The 22,156-nt window shown below is 36.6% G+C and overlaps 1 protein-coding gene across 1 annotated transcript; it reads left to right on the forward strand.

The window, feature by feature from the left end:
* Positions 1–6,929: 6,929 nt before the first annotated feature.
* On the forward strand, positions 6,930–11,017 carry LOC149821797 (UPSTREAM OF FLC protein (DUF966)). The gene is made up of 5 exons (XM_089981057.1): positions 6,930–7,562; positions 7,685–7,754; positions 8,088–8,218; positions 8,419–9,199; positions 10,138–11,017. The coding sequence occupies exons 1-5, from the start codon at positions 7,334–7,336 to the stop codon at positions 10,415–10,417; spliced, it is 1,491 nt and encodes a 496-aa protein (XP_089837183.1). The 5' UTR covers positions 6,930–7,333; the 3' UTR covers positions 10,418–11,017.
* Positions 11,018–22,156: the final 11,139 nt, after the last annotated feature.

Genomic DNA, 22,156 nt, shown 5'->3' on the forward strand with positions numbered 1-22,156 from the left:
TCATGAAGACCGGCAAGTAAACCAAAGACTTTATCCTCCTCTACACGTTGTCTTGCATTGTCAGGATCATGGGTAGTTGGGCGATAATGGATTAATTCATCCCATAGGCCTCTAAACGTGCCAAGGTATTCATGGAAAGGCTTTGTATCCCATTTGAGAGACGCAATCTCATGCTGAAGTTGATATACTCGAGCCAAATAATTATTTATGTCATAGACTTCTTGTAGAGTTTTCCAGATCTCTCGAGCAGTTTCCAAAAATAGGAAACTCTCGGCGATGTGTGGATCCATGGAATTCAGTAACCATGACATCACCAGATGGTTTCTAGACTTTCAATCTTCATATTTTGGATCTTCCTTGCTTGGGGGCTGAATCTTACCATTGACATAACCCAGCTTAGATTTTTCACTAAAAAATAGAGTAGCAGTCTTTGCCCACCCAACGTAATTGGACTCATTCAAGGGGATCGTAGTGATTTTGAGGGTTGGGTTTTGTTCTGCAACAAGGACCTTGGTTGACTCGTTGTGAACTGGGGTGGTGAAAGGGGAAGCAAAAGATCAACAGGCTTAACGTAGCTTTGATACCATGTTAAGAAAGCAACGTACAAGAGAAAAAAGAAAGATGCCAAACAACGAGACAAGAGGTATGTGGTTCGGTCAATTGGCTTACGTCCACAGGGCAAAGCAAAGGTCTTCTTTCTATTATGTTTTTACATAACCCATGTAACAAGGTTAAATACTTGCGACTCAGGAAAAAAGCGGATAGAGAAATGGAAACGGTTCAACAAAAAAGGTAATTGCAGAAAAGAGCGTTAATAGAAGGGATAATAAGTGAAGAAAAAAACGGTTCATGAACCAGGGAAACAGTGGATATGAAACGGTTGATGAATGGATACGTACTGTTTTCCAATACTCTTCACTTGCAAGATATGTTGAGTATGTTGTGGTCAGAGTCCCACCGAGCATTTCAATCCATTGAAAAACCAGAGAATCAACTAACTTTATGAACTTTTCAGAGTGGAGTATTGGTAGGTGGTACTGGATAATATGTAGAAGCTCTGTAATGAAAAAAATCAAGTTCAATCAGGATTTGGTTCATCCCACAGGTAGGCGTCATAGACATCTATATGTGACTATTGAGAATCATGATTATAAAGTGTTAATACTTCACCAAAAAAGTTTTTTTATTTTTTTTTTTTCAAAATGGTCAATACGTGGAGGTAGGTCATCTTAGCAATTTCTTAAAAAAGTAGGCTTTTATCTTAAATATTTAACTGAGAAGGCTGAACATTATAGGTTAGGTGCCTATGTAAATAATTACTTTTTTACTTTGGATTAACTCCCTACCATGAAATGATGGTGAAAATACATAATCCTCACATATGGATTTCATGATTGGTTTTGTCATTTTGTCTATGAAAGTTTTTGTACCCAATGACAAGACTGAGGGTAATGCGTGCTAGCTAGTGAAGTAACTATATATACTTGAACAAACCCTTTTATATGTGTATGATAACCTAAAAAAACTCCACAAGAGTTAAAAGTCTTGTTATTTCAACCTTTTTATGCTAGCAGACTAGCAGTGATCACCTAAAGAAACATTCCACAGGAGTTAAGTCATGCTGTTCAATTTATTTTGTATCTTTTGGTCTTATCTATTGCTTTCTCTACATTGGACCATCCTTCTCTTTCATAATCTTTTAGCCTAATGAGATCATGGAGTTAAGAGGGTGTTAATAGGATACAAGCATGATGATACAGTCGCTTGCTTAATGTGGGCATTAAATTGTCCGGCCTAGATACATATTTGGAGGTGTGAGGTTAATGGAGCAATTGTTAGCTTGCTGATCAGTGTAATTAATTACTGTATATATTTATATAAAATTTTCTTTCTTTAAAAAAGAAAAAGCAATTTTATCGGCATGAACATCATCACCAAGCTGAAGAAATGTCATAAGTTTGAAACCTTTGGTGCACGTTTGTATGACCAGCGTGGTAGTTGTGAGGATAATGAGATGAAGGCACCAGATCAAACCCCACTGGTGCACAGGTGTACCCATATAGCTTTTAGAGGTGGACCACGTAAGGCAGGATGGTCGTAGGACCCCACCTAGGGTTTTTCTCACTTTTGTGAGGGTTCCTCATTGTAAAAAAAAGAGGTTAAAGCTGGTCGTATTCTCTGGTGGGCAAGGGAGAGTTGGAGTTTTTAGAACAATGAGCTTTGTGAGGGAGGTGGTTTTCCTTATTGTCTAAAAAAGCATATTGGTAACCATCAAAGGGTTATCTATGTGGTCAGCTTGTGTCAAGCAAAAGGCTTAGAATTGAATCCTGTTGGTGCTGGGAGCTGCCATTGCTTTATTATGGTTGGGGCACATAAGGTAGGGATGTGGGCTCAGCAAGTGACCCGGTTCTACTTGGGTTTTTCTCAGAGCCGTACCTGTATTTTATGGGGCCTGAGGCGGAGGGAAAAAATGGGCCCCCCTATTAATAGTAGGAATTCAGGGGCAGCACCTCCGATTTTTTTAAAGAACCAAAATAACAATAAAATTTGCATTCACATTAAACAAATATAATATTCCAAATATTTATATTATATTAAATAAAAATAGGGGAGCTTGGGCCTTAAAAATGAGCCCCTAAAATTTTTTTGAGCCTAGGGGCCCTGAGGCCCAAGCCTCACTGACCTCTCTACAGGTCCGGCTCTGGTTTTTGTTAGTCAATACATATATATATATATATAGGTGCTTGTGATACATGCTTAATGGGTTTTTTTGCTCTTGCAGTTCATCGACACTTGGATCATGTGTGTTCGATGAAAAAGTGATATTTGGAGCCTCAAAATTTTACAAAGATTTTGGACTGGTGATTTTTCAAACCTTATAAAAACCCACCCACGTGTCAGAATCGAGCTGATTCTTATAAAATCTTACTTTCAAAATTTAAAAATAAAATAAAAAAAACTTGAAAACCACATCCAACACTTATCACCTAAAGCTCTCTCTCTCTCTCTCTCTCTATATATATATATATATATATATATATATATATATATATGAAATTATGCTGCCATTTTCTTTTTGTTATATATACGGGCATAACTTGATTCATAAGATCCAGACAGACAGGGAAGTCAACAAATCATAATTGCCCTATGAAGATTCTCCTGTGCTTTGGAGTAGTTGAAAGGTGATTAAATGGGCAACTGCCACATTGGTAGATGGGATAGAGCTGCACAAAGCGTGCCACCTCTTGTGGAATCTATGGTTGATTCAGTAGTTTTAAATTATGTGCCTTGAACCAAAAGTGGCTTAATGTCAATAATGTGCTTTCAAGTACATTTAGATGTTATATTTATAGATAATCATAGTGGAATTTACTTACTCTGACAAAGCAACATGACTAGTTAAATCAATACATATTTCACAAACCCTTTTCTTCTGTACAAACATCAAAAATGTCAAAGACCACTTTATTTTTGCCAGCGATATTCAATACTTGCATCGAATCCTATTTTGAAATCAGGGCTACCATTCACTGAAAAGATATACCATTTGGTGCAGTTGACACTATTCACCATCATTGCTTGACAGTGTCAATGTGCAAAAGCATTTAACCTATCAAAAAAAAGTATTGTCCAACAAGAACTGTGTTTATCAATAATATAGAAGGTGATTTCTACTCGATAGTCCCGTGCCCTCGTTAGCACCAAATATTAATTCTTCAAAAATCAACTTCATGGACATCTAACCTAGCCTGGGGTTGGTACAAGAAGAGTACCTACTGCTTTTACCCTCCAACAATAAACTTGGTCTTGTTTTCCATCTAGGGTTTGGAGGGTTGATGAATTAGGTAGATATTGACTTTATATCTTCCTTGATCAATTTGTTATCTTTTGTTATTTATTTTCCTTAAAATGCATTATTTTATACCATTGTTCATGCCACAACAAATTGGTTCAACCTATGAAAAATGAGATTGAACTTTGGAGGATGATAGAGAGAGAGAGAGAGAGAGAAATGATTAATAAATTCTTGAAGGTTAGGTTTGAGATTTGATACAAATTTAGTATCAAAACTAGTGTTGTAAATATTTTTAAGAAGGAAAGGATCACGCAGCTGACTTCTTTAGATCTCTTTTCCAGAAACTTTATATAAGTCAAGCTATGCATGACTCTGGGAAGACTCAACGGACAAATGCCGGTCAAACAAATAAACCAAGCCCATTGACTAAGCACGGGGTCCCATGCCGACCCAGTACCAAGGTCGGGGTGCGGGTCTTTCTAATGTGTTATGAGAACCCATTTCCAAGATGCTTATACCGTTGCCCACACTCCACGGCACGGCTCATTTGACGATGATAACATTCTAAGATGATCAAAGAGATGTAGTGTGTGTGTGTGTGTTTAATGGATCTAATCGGGTCAAACTTTAGACCCAAATCCAACATTTTTTCAGATACGAATTTTTAAAGATCCAAAAGGGTAATTGGATTTACATGTCTCTCATATTATCTTGGATTTGGATCAATGCTTTCAATCAGATCTATGCGGATGATTTAGGGTGTGCATGGTGTATCTAATATTACCATGTATATTTCAGATCCAGATTCCACTTTGCATCATCTGATTTAATTATGAATTGGACTTAAATTTGGATCTTGTGCACAAAAAATCAGGTTCAGATTTGAATTCGGATCTGGTATGATTTAGACTGCCGATCCGTTTTGCACACACTATGAGTGTGTCTTTGTGTGGGGGGGGTATCCCTCGTATTTCGTATTTCACAAGCCCTGGCCCAACTACAATAAATGGGGCTCTCTAATCTACAAGCATTCTCTTACATGAGGTACATTTAAAACTGAAACTGAACTTCCTTCAAAGTTTTAATCAGTTGAGGATGTTCCCTTATGCTTGATAGGATCAGCCCACTTGCCTAGGTCTTAGGGGGCAGACCCAGGAGGGCATGTTTATCTTAGGCAACACCCATCGGCCATTTAATTGTAGGGATGGCAGTGGACAGGAGGGAAAAGTGGCCCCGCCCCGCCTCATTGGGTTTGGACCGGGGATGGACGACATGGAATGGGAATGGAGGTAGGGATAGAGGTTAAAATCAAAATCCGTGCGGGATGGAGGCGGGGATGGACTTATGCTTTTTCCGCTCCGCCCGTTTTCCCATCATGATCTCTGTCTTACCCCGCCCTGCCCCGTCTCTAATCCTTCTTTAAGAATGACAATGGACCGAGGGGAAACAGTCTAGGGATGAAGGTTAAAATCAAAACCAGTGCGGAGATGGAGGCAGAAATGGAGAGCAGAATTTTGAGATGGGATGAGGGTGGAAACCTTGTCCCCCCGCTCCGGTCAACTGTCATTCCAATTTTAATGCAATTACCCTTAGGGAGGAGTCGGTATAGGGTGCAATAGCATGGCACAAATTTTGTACATTACCAAACGAGCCCGATAGCCGCGAGGGCTCGGCTCATCTGGTAGGGGTGACTTGTTAATGTCATCAAGTTGAGGAGACGTCACAAGTTCAAACCCCACGAGAGGCACCCTTTGTCGCCGTGATGTCAGTGACAAGAGGGAGGTCTGATTTCCCCTGTATTATTCATAAAATAAACGAGCTAAATGAGCTGAGGTTGTCTAGTTTAAGCTTAGCTCCTCAGGCTTGAAACCATGCTCAAGCTCGTTACGAGCTGAGGGCTAAGCGGGTTGAGCTTCAGTTGACTCATTAAAGGAAAAGGCTTTTTTTTCAACACAATAATAAGATTTGCATGACCTCCTTCATTCAACCCCCATAATAATAAGATTTGTAATTTAATATTTTTGAAGGGGGTTAAAAACTTATTTAATAATTTAAAAAAATAATTACATGTGTCATTTGATGATAAAAAGTTGTCGATTAAAAAACAATTTGATTCGATTAGTAGGTTTTTTTAAAGCAACCGATTCACCTAGTAAACCAATCTTAACAACATTGAATCTAAGTTTTTGGAGTCCTATACTTCCACCTACCAAAAGGCAGGAAGAAACCGGGTCCACTCATAATGGATCCAGATTTCATAGGTGTTGCCTCACAGTCATAGTGACAAATATCGTGATAATATCGCTAGAAATTGCCTGAAAGTTTAAAATGGCAATTTCTCGTGGGATTTATGAAAAAACATAAATACCGTGATTTAAACATGATATTTACGTTTTAAACGGCTATTTATCATGAGAAAATCGTGTATTTTTTTTAAATAATTTTTATTAATAATTTTTATAAAAATATATTTTATGTATTTTTTAATTTAATTTTTTATTGCCGAGATTTTTCCAAAAAGTGTGGGATTTATAAAAAAATTTCAAATTCTAGCAAGTTTTTTAAAAACGAGATTTGGCAGTTTTTAACGTTTGTCACTGTGCTCACAGCAAAGTGTCTTAAGACAATGAGCCCACAAGATACTGACAGGGAGAATGAGTTTGACTAAAAGAGCAGTGTGACCACCTTTAACCAGCTTTAATCAAAATTAGTTTGAAAAAACAAGTGGGCCTATATCTGTATTACAAACCACAGAGACCATTAACAGTTATTTTCTACCAAAGCTTGTCCTTTTTTTTTTATAGGCAAGCATCACAATATGTCTTTAAGTAAAGCAAATAATAAAGAATAAAGGTAATTTAACGTGATTTTAACTGTTTAACATCAGTTTTTTCATTGGAGTTAATGAATTTGTGAATTTGTGTTAACAGGGTAAGGGGATAATCCAGGATATTCTAAGCTTCTTGAGGAAATAATCCAATATTAGAATAAATAAACCCCATTGAAACTGAAAATCTGTTTCAGCTATAATCCACAAGAGAGTCAGAAAGTGGCTACGGACAAGAGCGCCGTGAATTAAGGTGCGTATGCAGTGGGCTTTTATTGTGTTTCTTGGACGGGCAGGATTTCACGAGCTCGCGTATCCCATTCCCTCTCATTGGTACCACCACCGTCCGATTCGATGCTTTGTCAGTCTCCAAGGTACTTATAACTCTCTCTCTCTCTCTCTCTCTCTCTCTCTATACTGAAAGAGAAGAAAGGATCATGAGCTAGATTTGCTCCACCTTGGAAGGATTCCGAATCGATGATGGATGCGTAAATCTTCCCTCAATCTCTGCTGAATCGAAGTCTCTCTCTCTCTCTCTCTCTCTCTCTCTCTCTCTCTCTCTCTCTCTCTCTCTCTCTGAAACAGAAGAGGAAGGATCAAGACTCAAGAGCTAGATTTGCTCCACCTTTGAGGGATTCCGAATCGATGGTGGACGCGTGAATCTTCCCTTCAATCTCCGTTGAATCAAGGGTGACGTTTAGGGAACAATGTCCGTAAGCCCCCTAGGGAAAAGGATGGAGGTGGGGACGAGGAAGCACCGCCAGAACGGCGGCAGCCCGGAGGCGACGGGGGCCAAGGTGTCGCCGGAGGCACCGCCGCGGCACCAATTTCCGAAGAGGGTTCCGGTGGTTTATTACCTCTACAGGAACCAGCATCTCGAACACCCGCATTTCATTGAGGTCCCTCTTTCCTCCTCCCACGGCCTCTTCCTCAAAGGTAACACGAAATCCAGACTTCCCCAAATGACTGAATGAGAATTCTGAAGATCGGTGTTAATTCTTTTTCCTTTTCCAAATCTTGTTCCTTCTTGGTAATGGTTTCATTTTTTCCTGTTTCAGATTTCATAGAACGCCTGAATGTCCTTAGAGGGAAAGGGATGCCTGCATTATACTCGTGGTCTTGCAAAAGGTATAAAAAAACATCAAAGAAATGCTGTTTCTTGGTGATCTATGCTACTTTCTTTCTTTGTTCTTTGTTCTTTGTTCTTTGTTCTTTGTTCTTTGTTCTTTGATCTTTGATCTTTTGATTAAATTCACACACCCACTTACTTTTAGGCTTTTAGCTATGATCTTGATGGTATTTCCGGATGTCCACTTTTTGTTTTACTTGATTTTGTTGCCAGGAAAGGTAATTAGGACTCTCTGAAGATTTGGTGTTTTAACTCTTTCCTGTTTTTTCTCAATATTACATGGGAAACATTAGATTTTACTGATCTTATTTTCTTGGTTTACAAAAAATCAGAAGCTATAAGAATGGGTTTGTGTGGCATGATCTCTGCGAAGACGATCTGATCTACCCCACAAACGGGAACGAGTATATTCTGAAGGGCTCTGAACTATTAGAAGAGATTCCGTCCCCTCCTCCTCCTTCGGGTAAGAACTTTCATTTCTGTCTGTGTTCAACGCAAATATCTTGTTCACGATTCATCTTTTTTTCTTCAAATTTTTTTATACTTATTCTCTTTTTTCGTCAAAATTTCGATCCCCATCTTTGTTTCTTTCTTTAATATGGATCCCTAACTTCAACTTTTCCTTCAAATTTTTAGTCCTCATCTTCTCGCTCTGTGTTATAGATCGTCAGCAACCACCACCGGTTCTCCAAACCAAGCAGCACCATGACTCCTCTTCCGCATCCACCTCCTCCTCTCCCGCCGCCGGAAAACTCTCACGGTCGTCGGATTCTTCCCCGTCGACCGCCGGACCGGAGTACAAGTTCTTCAAAGCGGCGACGGCCAGGACAGCCGCGGCCGACGTCGCCACTCAGACGAACGACTCGACTCGGCGAACGTGCAGCAGAGGGGTGTCCACCAAGGAACAGGAGGAAGAGCCGGACGACGAGGACGACGACGAGGGGAGGGACGAACTGGTGGAGGCCGACCCGAGTCGCGCGTCCCCGCCGCCGTGCTCGACGTCGTCGGGCGAGAAGGAGAAGCCCGAAACACTCGAGTCGCTGATCAGCGCTGATCGGAAGCTGCGGGGCTACCGCGTCGTCTCAGACGAATCGGAGGCGTTCCTGGGCGAGAGCTCCAAGCCGAGGATGGCGGACGTGCTGATGCAGCTCATCTCCTGCGGCTCTATCTCGGTCAAGGACCACGGACTCGGTCTCGTCCCGACTTACAGGACTCGGGTTTTCGCAGGGGAGAGCCGGAGGTTCGGAGACTCGGGACGGTTCCCGTGGAAATCCGGTTTGATGTGTGAGTTGGACTCGCTCTGCGAGAACCCAAGACTCATGGGACTCAAATTGGAGGACAAGGAGTACTTCAGTGGCAGCCTCCTTGAGACCAAGAAGCGCCATGAGGAAGTCGTCAACTCGGGTCCCTCTCTCAAGAGATGCTCCTCCTATAAGGCCGAGAGGTAATGCGTCTCGTCTCGGACTGAAACCGATTCGGAGTTGTGTTGATCTCTTTGTGTTTGTCTTTTGTGCTAGTTTGTTTGTTTCCTGTTTTTGGTTTCTTTTGGAAGGAATTGGAGGGAAAAGTTGGTGTTCCGGATGCGTGTTTCCACTGTTTGGGAATGGGAAAATGAGGGTGTTTGGTAATGGCCTTATCCATTCTGGCTCCCTGTTTTTGAGATCTTGATTGGTGAGAGGTAAATCGATAATTCCTCTTTCCTTCCCCCTCTGTTTTCTGGTTGGAGAAATTCAAGTTGGAACCCCAAAGAGGGAACTGGGGCACACTTTTCTTTGGTAGGTAGAATCAGCTCGACCCTTTTTGAATGAAAACCAAGTGATGAATGTCTATGAATGGGGGAACTTGGACTAAGACAAAGTGGGGGGATTTAGTGAGTGCTTGAATTGGAAACATGGTAGATATGAACCTAGTTCTCTCAAAAATTTGGGCACTCTGTCCAAGCTTTTTTTTTATGATAAAGGAAAACCCTCACCGAGAACCAGGTCACTTGATGGGCCTGCCTCTCTGCGAGGTAGAACTCAGAGTTGAGGACACGACCAACCAAGCCCCAACCGTAAAAAATTAGACCTTTGCCACTCTGTCCAACTTGAAGTGGGTGTTGGTACATTTTCTTGGTGAACAATCGACTCCTAGTTCAGACCCATTGAAAGTTGAGGTTCTCTAACTATGTTTCAACTCAGTTGCCATTGTCATTAACTTCAACCATCCTTGATTTGGTTTTGCAAGTCCTGTTCGTTTAATTGTTTATGTTTTAAAATCAGGATTAGCGGCTAATTTACTTGGCATTCCTAACTTCAGCTTGGTTTCTGTTGCACAACTTGAACTGTGAACGTGAACAAGTTCACTTCTTTAAACTTTGGACTTTTGACATGAAAATTGCAGGAGTTGCAAATCAGAGGCCAATCAGGAGCAGTTGGAGGAGCCCGCTAGGTCCAAATGCATCCCTCGGACGATAAAGTCTGCACAAAACAAACTCGCCAGGTCTCCGCTTGCGGATCATCCCAGGAAGTCGTCTGCACGCAACGCCGATGGGTGCCATACCTCACAAGCAGTTGGCAGACATATCACCGACGTGTCCTCATCAGAGACGAAATCATCCAAAAGGTTCGAGTCCTTCAGGGAAGAAGAGAAGGATAAAATTATCAAGATTGAAGAAAGTTGAGTTGCTTAAACTACCACAATTTAAGAATCCACTTGAATTGTAGTTCCCCTGTTATGATCCATACTTACAAAGCCATGTTTTGGCACTAATTATACAGTCATTTTGTTTCATACACACATACACACATCTATATACCCCCTGCTATGATCCATATTTACAAAGCCAAGTTTTGGCGCTAATTATACAGTCATTTTGTTTAACACACACACACAATATATATATATATATATAGAGAGAGAGAGAGAGAGGTTTGCTTGGTTAAGGTGTGAGGAAAGAGAATTTGATGGGGATGCATTGTTTTTGTTGGTTGGTTTCAGGCTTCCTTCAGGAGCTCGGGTTATAATACAAGCTAGAGCTGCCAACGAAGACAGTGAAGGCAGCAGCAGTTCCTGAACAGACAACTCATACTTGGCTGACGGGTTTTTTTAGCTAGCTTAGCTGAGAGTGCTCTTTGATGGCCCCACCCCCTTCTCAACCCATTTTTTTATATTTTGTATGCAACCCTTCTTGTTTTGCTCTTTTCTCACAAGCCATAGGAATCTGCTTCTACCTTTTTTTTCCTTCTGTAACGTTTGATATATTTTATTGTTCTGTACATTAACAACAATTCCCTTGCGTCGTTTCCTTTGTTTGCTTCTTTTCTTTTGTTGGATTCGATGTGGGGTTTGATTTTGTCACTCACCTTGGGCTAAAAGCTAAACTTTTGTTGGTTTGAGCTTTTTAGGCTGTCCAATATTGGGTTGTTCAACTAGTGCTGACCACGGGAGTCCTATGATTTTCTATTTCTACCCTTCCTCGTCTTAGGGAATAGGCCCCGAATAGGCCTGACCTTTTATTTGACTCACCCTCTTGACTTCATGATCTGTGATGTCTGCCAAGAAGTGAAAAGAATGGATCAGGGTTACTTTATTTGGATGATAAAAACTGAGTAAAAGGTTGGTTTTTGATTAATGGTATATATAGACACCTGGACAAGAGAGGATTCTTCACGTGTGGTGTGAGTGAAAGACTATATCTGCACGTTTCAGGGTGAGAGAGAGAGAGAGAGCATGTAACAAAAGTCAGGCTTCTGACTTTTGGAGCCTTCTTCTTCACGGATTGCTTTAGAAAAGTTTGTATAAGTTCGATGCCAATTACCCTTTGACTAATTGTCAAATTATCAGAAGGAAAAACAAGCTCAAGTCATAGGGAGAGAGAGAGAGGGGAAAAAAGCAGCAGAATATGGGATATATATATATATATATATATATATATATATATATATATATATATAGAGAGAGAGAGAGCAGCATGAGGGTATTGACCCTGAAATGGTGGGCTGCAAAGAGAGAGAGAGAGAGAGAGAGAGAGAGAGCAGCATGAGGGTATTGACCCTGAAATGGTGGGCTGCAAAGGGTTCCATACTCATTTCCCTTCTTTTCACTTTTACAGTTTACTCAAGTGTTACGGTGGGTGGGCGGCACAGAACAGAGCATCCAAAGCACTTTACCAATGTGATACAGGATCCCATTTACTATGCCCTCACTGTGAAAAAGGAAGTGACCTCAGCCTAGTCTCTTTATCACTCGTCCCACACGTTAGTGAGACTCAGTGGCCGTTTGGCTTGTGGCTGAGTCAGTCCACTGTGTCATGGGTCTCCTCAGTAACTGTCAGAGCTGAAAAAGCTTTTCTCTGGTGTTAAGGCCTCAAAGAAACTGTAGCAGGAGGTGCTCTCTGCTCGCTGTAACCCATTGGTCTGGTATAAAACTGTACTGCAAAAGGCCTGTTGTAAAGAATGATAAGAAGCTAGCTACTCTTGGTGGTTGAAATAGGATACACTTTTTTTGCCAAGCTTATGATGTTAACCACATAATTTGTTTAGCGATAAATGTCATTTGGAAGCCTGTGTTTAAGGTGTATAAAGGCCTAACATGGAAAGAAATCAAAAACCGATGTGGCATTGAAAGACGAGGCATGAACGGATTCCAGAATGGATGGCAGTCCAAAGAAAGTGAAAAACTGCCATTAACACCATAATAAAAAAAGTTAAATCCGGTATTCTATAGTTACTTAAATCAATGGCCTAAAATCTTCATGAAATTTTCAGTCTCCAAATATCTTTTTTTCATTCAAAAACATGATCCTGGTGCCCATTCCCAGTAAATCAACCATAACAAACACATCTATGGGGTCGAGATTGTGAAAAAATACTAGAAGAACTAAAAAAAGAAATATTTAGCATGTTTTCATCACTCATATATATATATATATATATATATATATATATATAGAGAGAGAGAGAGAGAGAGAGAGACTAGAATATGGGAACTAACATGTGAATCATGATTTTTATGGATTTTTTGTTCTTTTCTCTTAAATCTAGCCATACGGATGTGATCTACGTGCTTGATTTTATTAGGGACACTCATCTGATTATGATGCATAAACAAGATTTAAGGCATTGAAAATGCTCTGCTCAAATAGTAGTTCTTGCAAGGAAATATGGCCATAAGATACTATTGGAACAGGATTCCAACGGTTGTGTGCTCTCGTGTTATTGGCCAACAGGCCTCTAACAGTTAACTACAAAAACAGAAATAAGAAGTAAAATACATATAAAGGGTGCAACCCTTGGGATGAAGGGACATTTCTCCATTTGACATAACCCTGATCCAGTCTCTTTCAGTGTGATAAAAGTGGTTTTTGAGGCCAGGTTCAGATATAGAGATATACAGAACTTACTGTTTTCATAATCAGGGTTCTGACTTTAGGTATTTCCTGTCAGAGGTTTTGATTTTAAAATTTGTTAGAAACAGTGTTACTGTCTGACGGATTTTCAAAAACAGGCTATGTATTTTCTGACATTACAGAAATGTGGTTTAATCTTTCTGTTTAACTCAAAAAATTACATAAACCGAGTTTTGTGTTTCTATTTTAATTTTTCATTATGCAAAACCATTTTTCTACTTTTTAAAACTTACAAAAAGAGGTCTCTAGCTTGCAGAATACCCCCTAAAATCTTTAATGGTTGTGTTTATATTATTTGCTAGATTACATTGCAAATTTTATTGCATTTCTAAACTAAAAAATAAAAACATTGTTGGATACTTGTGAACTTGTATCATAGAATTGCTAGTTGAAAATTTGTTTAATATCAATCCTAGTACTTCTAAATTGTTTAGGCATATGGCAAATCACATCATCATGGTAGAACTTTCCAAATTTGAAAAACTAAATGGAACTAATTTTAGAATGTGGAGGAAAAATAATGGAATACCTATTGCTGCATGATAAAACATTACACGTGTTGAACAAAATCAAACCTTCACTAACTCAAACATCTAGTGAAGAAGAAAATAAGGTGTGTAATAAGTACGTAGAAGATGATCAACTTACTTGAACCACTCTACTCACATTCATGCAAGATAACTTTATTTGGTTATTTAAAGACTTTGACACTTCCAATAAAATTATGGAGGTAATTAAGGAGAAGTATGACATGACTTCAGAAACTCACATTCAACTTCTACTGGAACAATATAATTTATGTAAAATGAAAGAATTTAACAATGTAGTTGACTATGTGAATCATATGTTGGTGATCGTTAGGACTTAGTCATAGCTTAAAATAAAATTCTAAAATGGATGCAAATCTCCACCATACTGAATAGACTCCCTCTATCATAGAAAATTGTGTCGACAACAATGAAGTTAAACCAGAAAAGTCTCACCGTAACCGATCTCTCCCTGCAACTAGATCTTGAACATGAGCACATGAACAAAGATAAGAGGGGAGAAGTTATGAATATACAACAATCCTTCCCTAAACCTTCGAGTGAATTTAAGCCCAAGGGTCTAACATTTAAGAAGAACTTTAAGGGTCAGCCTGTGCAGAACAAAATATCCATGGGCAATTGTTAAAGGTTCTTGCTTTTCTAGTGAAAAACCTGAACACTTCAAAAGGGATTACCCAAGCAGATCCAAGAAAAAAAATTCAGGAAAGTAAGCAACAGATAAGCATGAAGTAGTTTGCATTGTATCTGAGTCACTAATCATAAATGGTGACTTCCTTTGTGAATTGACTTAGGAGCAACGTGACATATTGCCAATACTAAGGAAAAACTTGTGGAACTGAAGGAGTTGAAGTCAAGAGACTATAAGGTATATTGAGAAATAATACCTACAGTAATGTGGACAGAGTCTTATCATATAAGCTTTAATTAAAAGATATCAGTTTCCTTTTGACCAATGTATTATATGTACCTTCTATGAGAAAAAATCTTTTGTCTGCAACTGACTTTGTAAACAAGGGCTTTGAAATTTGTTTTAGTGGTAATAAGGTTACATTTGGAAAATGTGAGAAAGTAAATCTCAAAAGTGACTATGATATTGACCATGGTCTATTTCGTCTCAATATAACTTTTTTAGAGATTAATGAAATGACTTTTTCTGGATATATTGATTGTGCTTTGCATGTTGATGCATATTTGTGGCATTTAAGGTTAGGGCATGTGAATTTCAATAAAATGAAAAGGATATTAAGCATTGATTTATTACCTTTACTTAAAAATATAGATTTTGAAAAATGTGAACCATGCATATCCAAAAAAATGACTAGAAAACTTTTTCTTAAAGGCAAAGGGCACGTGAATTGCTAGTTATAGTGCATATTGATATATGTGGGCCCTTAACAGAAGAAACACATTATAAAAAATTATATTTTATCACATTCATAAATGACTACTCAAGGTATGGATATATCTACATAATTTCTAGAACACCAAAAGCACTAGAGAGGTTTAAGGAATATAAGCATGAGGTCGAAGGGTTATTAGGAAGAAAAATTTAAGTAATAAGATTTGATAGGGGTGGTGAATATAACTTTGATGAATTTAATTTCTACTGTTATGATAATAACAAAACCCCTCATACAACTATATTTTATATATCACAACAAAATGGTGTAGCAAAAAGAATGAATAGAACTTTAATAGATATGATAAGATCCATGTTGACACATACAAACCTTCCTAAAAAAGTTTGAGGAGAAGTCATAAGCATTGTCATGTATATTTTGAATAGAGTTTCTTCTAAGGCTATTGATTTATACCCTATGAATTGTGGACTGACGAAAAGCTAGTGTTAAGTCATATGCAACAGCGGGGGTCATCTGTGCATGTGTTAATTCTTAGTCAATTGAGAGATAAGTTAGAAATAAAACTATCAAGTACATCTTTATGGGGTATCCAAAGGAATCAAAGGGTTATAAACTATATAATCTTGAAAAGGGATTTATAGAAGGCTTTTTTATCTTGACTTATATCAAATGAATATAAAAACAACTTTTCTTAATGATGAATTAAAAGAAATCATATTTATGAAACAACTAGAAGACTGTAAAATTGAAGGTTAAGAAGATAAAGTATACACGTTAAAAAAAATCCTTTTATGGGCTTAAGCAGTCACTAAGGCAATGGTACTTGACATTTCAAGGCATAACCAAGTTGGGTTATAAGGCAAATAATTTGGACCAATATGTATATGCTAAGAAAACTGGGAGTAAGTTTATTATTTTGTCTCTCTATATTGATGAAATATTAATCATAGAAAATGATATAGATATGATAAATGAGACTAAGTTGGGGTTAAGTTCTTGATTTAAAATAAAGGATATGAGTGGAGCCTCATATATCCTTAAAATTAAAATCCGGAGAGATCGAAAATAGATGTTGCTATGTCTAAATCAAGAAAAATATCTTGACCATATTTTAAAGAAATTTAGAATGCAAAGTATTAAGGCGAAGGGTATTCATGTGGTTAAAGGTTTAAGACTAAGTAAAAGTGATTGTCCAAAAGATGAACAAGAGAGGTTAGATATTCTCTATCATAGGCAATTAGCAGCTTGATGTATGTTATGCTTTGCACTAAACCTAATTTAAGTTTTGTTGCAAGTCTAGTAAGTAAATACCAAAGCAATCTTAGGCTCCCTCATTGGGAAACAGTGAAAAAGAATCTTTCGGTATCTAAATGAAACTAAGGAAAAGTTATGCTATCAAGCTGATAGGCTAATGCTTGTGGGTTATTCAGATGCAGATTTTGCTAGTGATAGAGATGAAGTAAAATCCACATGATCATGCAAGGGTGTATAACACAACATACCCAGGAAGTTGTAACATGGCAGCCACTTTTGGCATTTGATAAATCGCTTCTTAAATGATTTGAAATTGGATATTCTAAAAGATCTAGTTTAAATTTATTATGATAACAAAGCTGCCACATATTTGATTCATATAGAATTAAGAGTAAGCATATTGATGTTAAATATCAATATGTATATCATTTGCTTATGAAAACTAAAATAGTCGTTGATTATGTTCCTTCAGGTGATATGATGACATATCCATTAACCAAGGCAGTCAATGAGAAAGTTTTTACTAGACATGTGAGTCAGATGGGACTCAAGTTTGTCTAAGTGGTGAGTATATAAGTTCACAAAGAATACTTAAACAAAGTATTACTCAAGAATGTATGTCAATGGGTAAGTCATTTAGTAAATACAACTTGGCAATAAAGGTTGTTCGTTATGGGCAAGTGGAGATGTAAGACAATATGGCCATAAGACAACCATTGGAATGGGATTCTAATGGTTGTGTGCTCTCATGTTATTGGCTAACAGTTAACTACAAAAACATAAATAAGAAGTAAAATACAAATAAATAATATATATTAAAAATATACAGGTACAGAGTTTGTTCATGGGGTGCAACCCTTTGGGTAAAGAGACATTTCTCTATTGGACATAACCGTAATCATGCCCCCTTTCAGTGTCATAAAAGTGGCATTTGAGGTTGGATTCAAATATAGAGATATGTAGAAATTATTGAAAGGTGAGAGGTTGTAATTTAAAGCCTACTGTCCATAGTGATTTACAGTGTGTATGCCCAAAACCCCAAGTTTGCATATCTACATCACTTCTGCACATAGTGTCTCCTGCTCTTACAGTTCTCATATTATAGTGACCAAGCTCTTTCTCTTGGCTTGCAGATTCCAATTCAACCAGCCCAATATGGCCTTAGTTGGTCAAAACCCGATATTTAATTTCTTGAAACAAAATTTTGGTGGCTACATGAATAGCTCCCTTGGAAAGGCATTTAGAGGTGCAGTGGTTCCTATCATTGGTGTGGTTTAGTTGTTAGTGCTATATTTAAAATGCACTTTTTTAAAAAAATATTCAATTAAAAATTCTTCCTACATTTGCATGGGTATATATATATATATATCATTAGTACTCGTTAATATCTCTCTTGTATTTTTTTTGTTACATCATCCAGAGACTTCTAATTCATGGGAGATTATGGATGAACTGTGAACCATGTACGATATTCTACACCACATCAAAGATAGTTTAACGATGATCCAAAGAGAAAGCAATCATGAGAGAAGAACTATGTTTTTCATCCCATCTAAAAATTTAGCGGGATCATGTCTTATTCTCCTTGTGATCTTGATTGCCCAATCCATTTGGACTAGGTAACAGTGTGACATGAGAGCATCACTAGGTGCTCCGTGTAATGCAGCGGTGGCCATCACGAATGCTCCGTCGATGCTTGAACCAAGCACCAGCCAAGGTGGGAGCCAAAAATAGATTTAAGTGATGGAGCCATGGACTGGACATCCTTTTAGGGCCTGGCTGATTTTTGGTCTACAATTCATTTTCAGTTCCTATGTTTAAGGGTCTTGAATGGTGTCTTAGTTTGTAAGTGTTTTGGTACTTCAATGATCTTGTTATTAGTTGTCATTTGTTTATGAATGATGATTGATAGAACTTAAAATTCGTCATTCTTATATTATTATTTTACCAACTAAAAAGTCTAAAGCACACGAAAAGTATATATCTTTTGCTTTTATTTTATCTTCTTACTCATATATAAATGCATCAAAAGAGTTAGAGTTTAAAGAGCATTAATAATGTTTGGTAAAAAATACTCATTTTGTATCAACAAAGTAATTTGCATTTGTAACGAAATAAAATATAACATTAAATATAAAATAACAAAGAAAAGTATAACAGCAATTGTCAAAACCTTCATATCTTAAATGATAGTTAATATTTTTATTGTTATAAGAATTTATTTTAACAAACATCCTTAATAGTTCTTCAACGTTAACTCTTTTTATGTGTTTATATATGCGAGTAAAAGATTAAAATGAGTTGCATATTTTTCATATGTTTTAGACTTTTAATTTGTAAACGAATATTTTAAATGCGATAAAAAATAACGCAAAACTCAATATTAATCAAATTCAGGAGTAAAAAAATATTTTCAAATACATAAAAAGCAAAGCAAAACTCAACACTAACAAATTGACAGTATACAATGTTTTTATTATTAAACAAAAATAAACTCATTTTATTTAATAGAGTAATTTGTATTTGTAATATAAAATAATAAATAAAATATAGTGTTAATTGTCAAAACCTTCATTATCTTAAATGATATTTGACAATGATAGATAATGCTTTTCTTGCTATAAAAAAAATATTTTAACATCATTAATAATTTTTTAACTCTAACTCTTTGGATGTGTTTATTTATGCAAGTAAGAAGATAAAACAAAAATAAACACTATATATTTTTCATATGCTTTAGGCTTTTACTTCGTAATAGTTTATCATTTTTATAAACTCATGTTTCTTATAAAGGTTGACCAATAGTAAAAAGAAAAAAAATAATAATACAAATGCCATCAACATTGTTAATAATTTAATGACTTTTGATAAGTGACTTTGTTTGTAAGTGTTTTGGTACTTCAATGAATATTGTTAGTTGTTATTTGTTGTAAGTATTTTTCATTCATTCTCTGATGGTGCACTTTTTGTTATTAATATTTTTTTTGTCGACAGTTAACCTTTAAAAGAAACATGGTGTATATAAAATTATAAGCCATAATTTTACAACTTAAAAGTTTAAAGCATATGAAAAGTATATTACTAAGTAAAAATAATGATTAAATAAGAGAAAATAATAGAAGATTTTGTTATAAAACATGGGCTACACATAAATCATACATTTAAAAACAAGAACAAGTGAGCTTTTATATTTGTTGATGATACAAATATGAGAAAACTTTTGTCCATTTTATTTATAATACGCTACAACTATTATTCTTTGTTGTGATGGTTTGTGAGGGTTGTCATAAAAAAGGTAAAAACAATGACAACCCAAGCCTTCATCAATTTTTTTTAATAAAGTGAGGCAAGGGGAGGCCCACGACACCTTTCACTCTCCCTTTTAATCCAAAAAAGGGGAAGAACCCATGCCTCTTCTCGCTCTCCTTTCCTCCTTTGTGCCTTTTTTTCCTCATTCTCTTACAACATTTAATCTTCATGCCTCCAAGATTGATGAACTCAAACCTGGGTGTGCTTTTGCAAGAGCAGTTGTCTGTACCAAGGGGTTTGAGGACCTTCACATTTTCAAGATTGGCTAGATTGAAGGTTTCTCTCTCTAGACCTTAGTTTTTAACCCCTCTCTCTACTACCAATCATATATGGATGAGATTTATGTGTGTTTTATTTTTATTTTTATTTTTTAAAATTTTTTTATTTGGGGGGGGGGGGGGAGATGGTGGGTTGTCTCAAATTTGGATATTTATACTTTCGAGTCATCATCTTCTAAGGTGGAGACTCTCTGTCTCTAGTCAATGAGGGATTTGCTTGAATATGAGTGATTGCTATTCGAATATGAATGCTTGTTGTAGTTTGCAAGATCTCATTAGGGTTGTTACCCATGACCAGGGGCAGGTTGGGTAAAAAAATTATTGTTATGCATTTTTCAATACATTTTGTGGTTTTTTTTAATCAATTAATGTTTTGGTGATTGCAACTTGATTCTTATTTTGTGCTCCAATAGAATTGAAGTTTAGATTTGGTTTCATTTATTTTTATCATAGATTTTAAGTATTCAAGAAATTTATAATATAAACAAATAGTAAAAGGAAAGGAGATGGTAGGAATGTTGCAATTGCAAAAAGAAACAAACTTGTAGAAGATTTAAGAAAGATGAAAAGGCTTCTCTGATCTGCCTATTTATTCAGTAAATGTAGGAGAGTTGAAATGAAAATTATCCACTTTTTAAATTTATTTTTGGCTAAATTCAAGGTACACACTTATTCTAATAACTAGTGTTGTTATTCTTCCCTTGTTATTTTTAGTGGCCTCCTTAAAAATTGAAATGTATTCTTTAAAATTCGTGACTGTGAAAAGTTGTGATAGATATTTTGTTTGGATTTTGTTTTTGAGTATATTGAATGTGATCTTTTTTTCTTATCATTGAAATGTAGAGAACACAAAGAAAAATGAAAAATGAGCGTACTGTATAAAAAAAATCACACGTTTCCTGAAATGCCTTAAAAGAATTCAAATTCCTCTATTGTCCAAAATCATAAATATTGTTATTTTTATGACCTTTTCAGCCCTCACACCTATCATTTTTTATGTTAATTTCCTCCATATGTGTTGTTTTGAAGTTCAAGTTTAAAAGAAATTTTATAATTTTTTATGCGTAGTTATTACATTTTTTATGCGAAATAACTTAGGTATTTACGTAGTTTGGCGGTTCAAGTTTGAAAGAAATTTTACATATTTTTTATGCACATTTCTAAAAAATTTATGTGAAGTAACTCAAGTATTTGCGATATTTTTTATGTGAAGTAACTGAGGTATTTGTGCAGTTTGTCGATTCGAGTTTAAAAGAATTTTTATAGATTTTTTATGCAAATTTAAAAAAAAATTATGCAAAGTAATTTAAGTATTTGCGATGTTTGGAGGCTCAACTTAAAAAGAAAGTTCATCAAACATATCTAGATTAAGTATTTTCATAAGAATCTTTAATGCCCTAGGTGGACGTTCACAAGGAGATAAGATCGACCAGTCGACGCCCCCTCTTCAATGCCCTAACCAAAATTTGGGTTGAACCTCTTGGGACTTTGCAATTTTATTTATGAAATATTTTATAATTTGTGAAGCTTTTATGGAGCCTCCCTTGGCCTATAAAAAGAGACTTTCATTGTTAGCATAAGACAAGAAATCCAAAAGATTGAAATGCTTGTCGCTCTCTTTCTCTAGTTAGACATTACTTGTATACAAGTTTGTGGGGAGGATGAAGGGGAGTCTCCCATATTTTGGAGTTAAGGGTGGTAGTCAAATACTAAAAGTGATGCCCTTGTGAGGTGTTATTTCCACCTTTGAACTTGCATTGACAAGTTTAGGGAAAGTTAAGTGTGCATTGTCCCATGACTCTTCTCATACACAATCCAATTTCCACAATGCATTAAAGTGGATACTTTTCCAATTTTTAGAGCGAATTGGTTTGTACTATGTAGACGGTCTGCGACGAAAGAAAAAAGAAGAAAGTTAATAAAAAAATACCAACACATTACAGGCAAAGGGCTGGTTTGAGCAGTCAGCTTTATTATAACTATTATCAAGCCAAGCCTTTGCCTATATTGTGTTGGTGCTTTTTGGTTAACTTCATCTACACAGTTCAAAAGAAATCGCTCTGAAAATTGGAGGAATATCATTCTAATACACTGTGAAAATGAGATTGTGTATGAAAAGAGTCACAGGATAATGCAAGTTTAATTTTTCCTATACTTGTCGATGCAAGTTCAAAGGAGACAACTTCACTTCACTGGGTCCTTAGAATGACTGTTTGTATGAGCATGTTCATTTATTAATGAATGAAATCAATTTGATTCATT

The sequence above is a fragment of the Nuphar pumila genome, chromosome 11 (genome assembly GCF_984573655.1).
Source record: "Nuphar pumila chromosome 11, dmNupPumi1.hap1.1, whole genome shotgun sequence".
Lineage (NCBI taxonomy): Eukaryota > Viridiplantae > Streptophyta > Magnoliopsida > Nymphaeales > Nymphaeaceae > Nuphar > Nuphar pumila.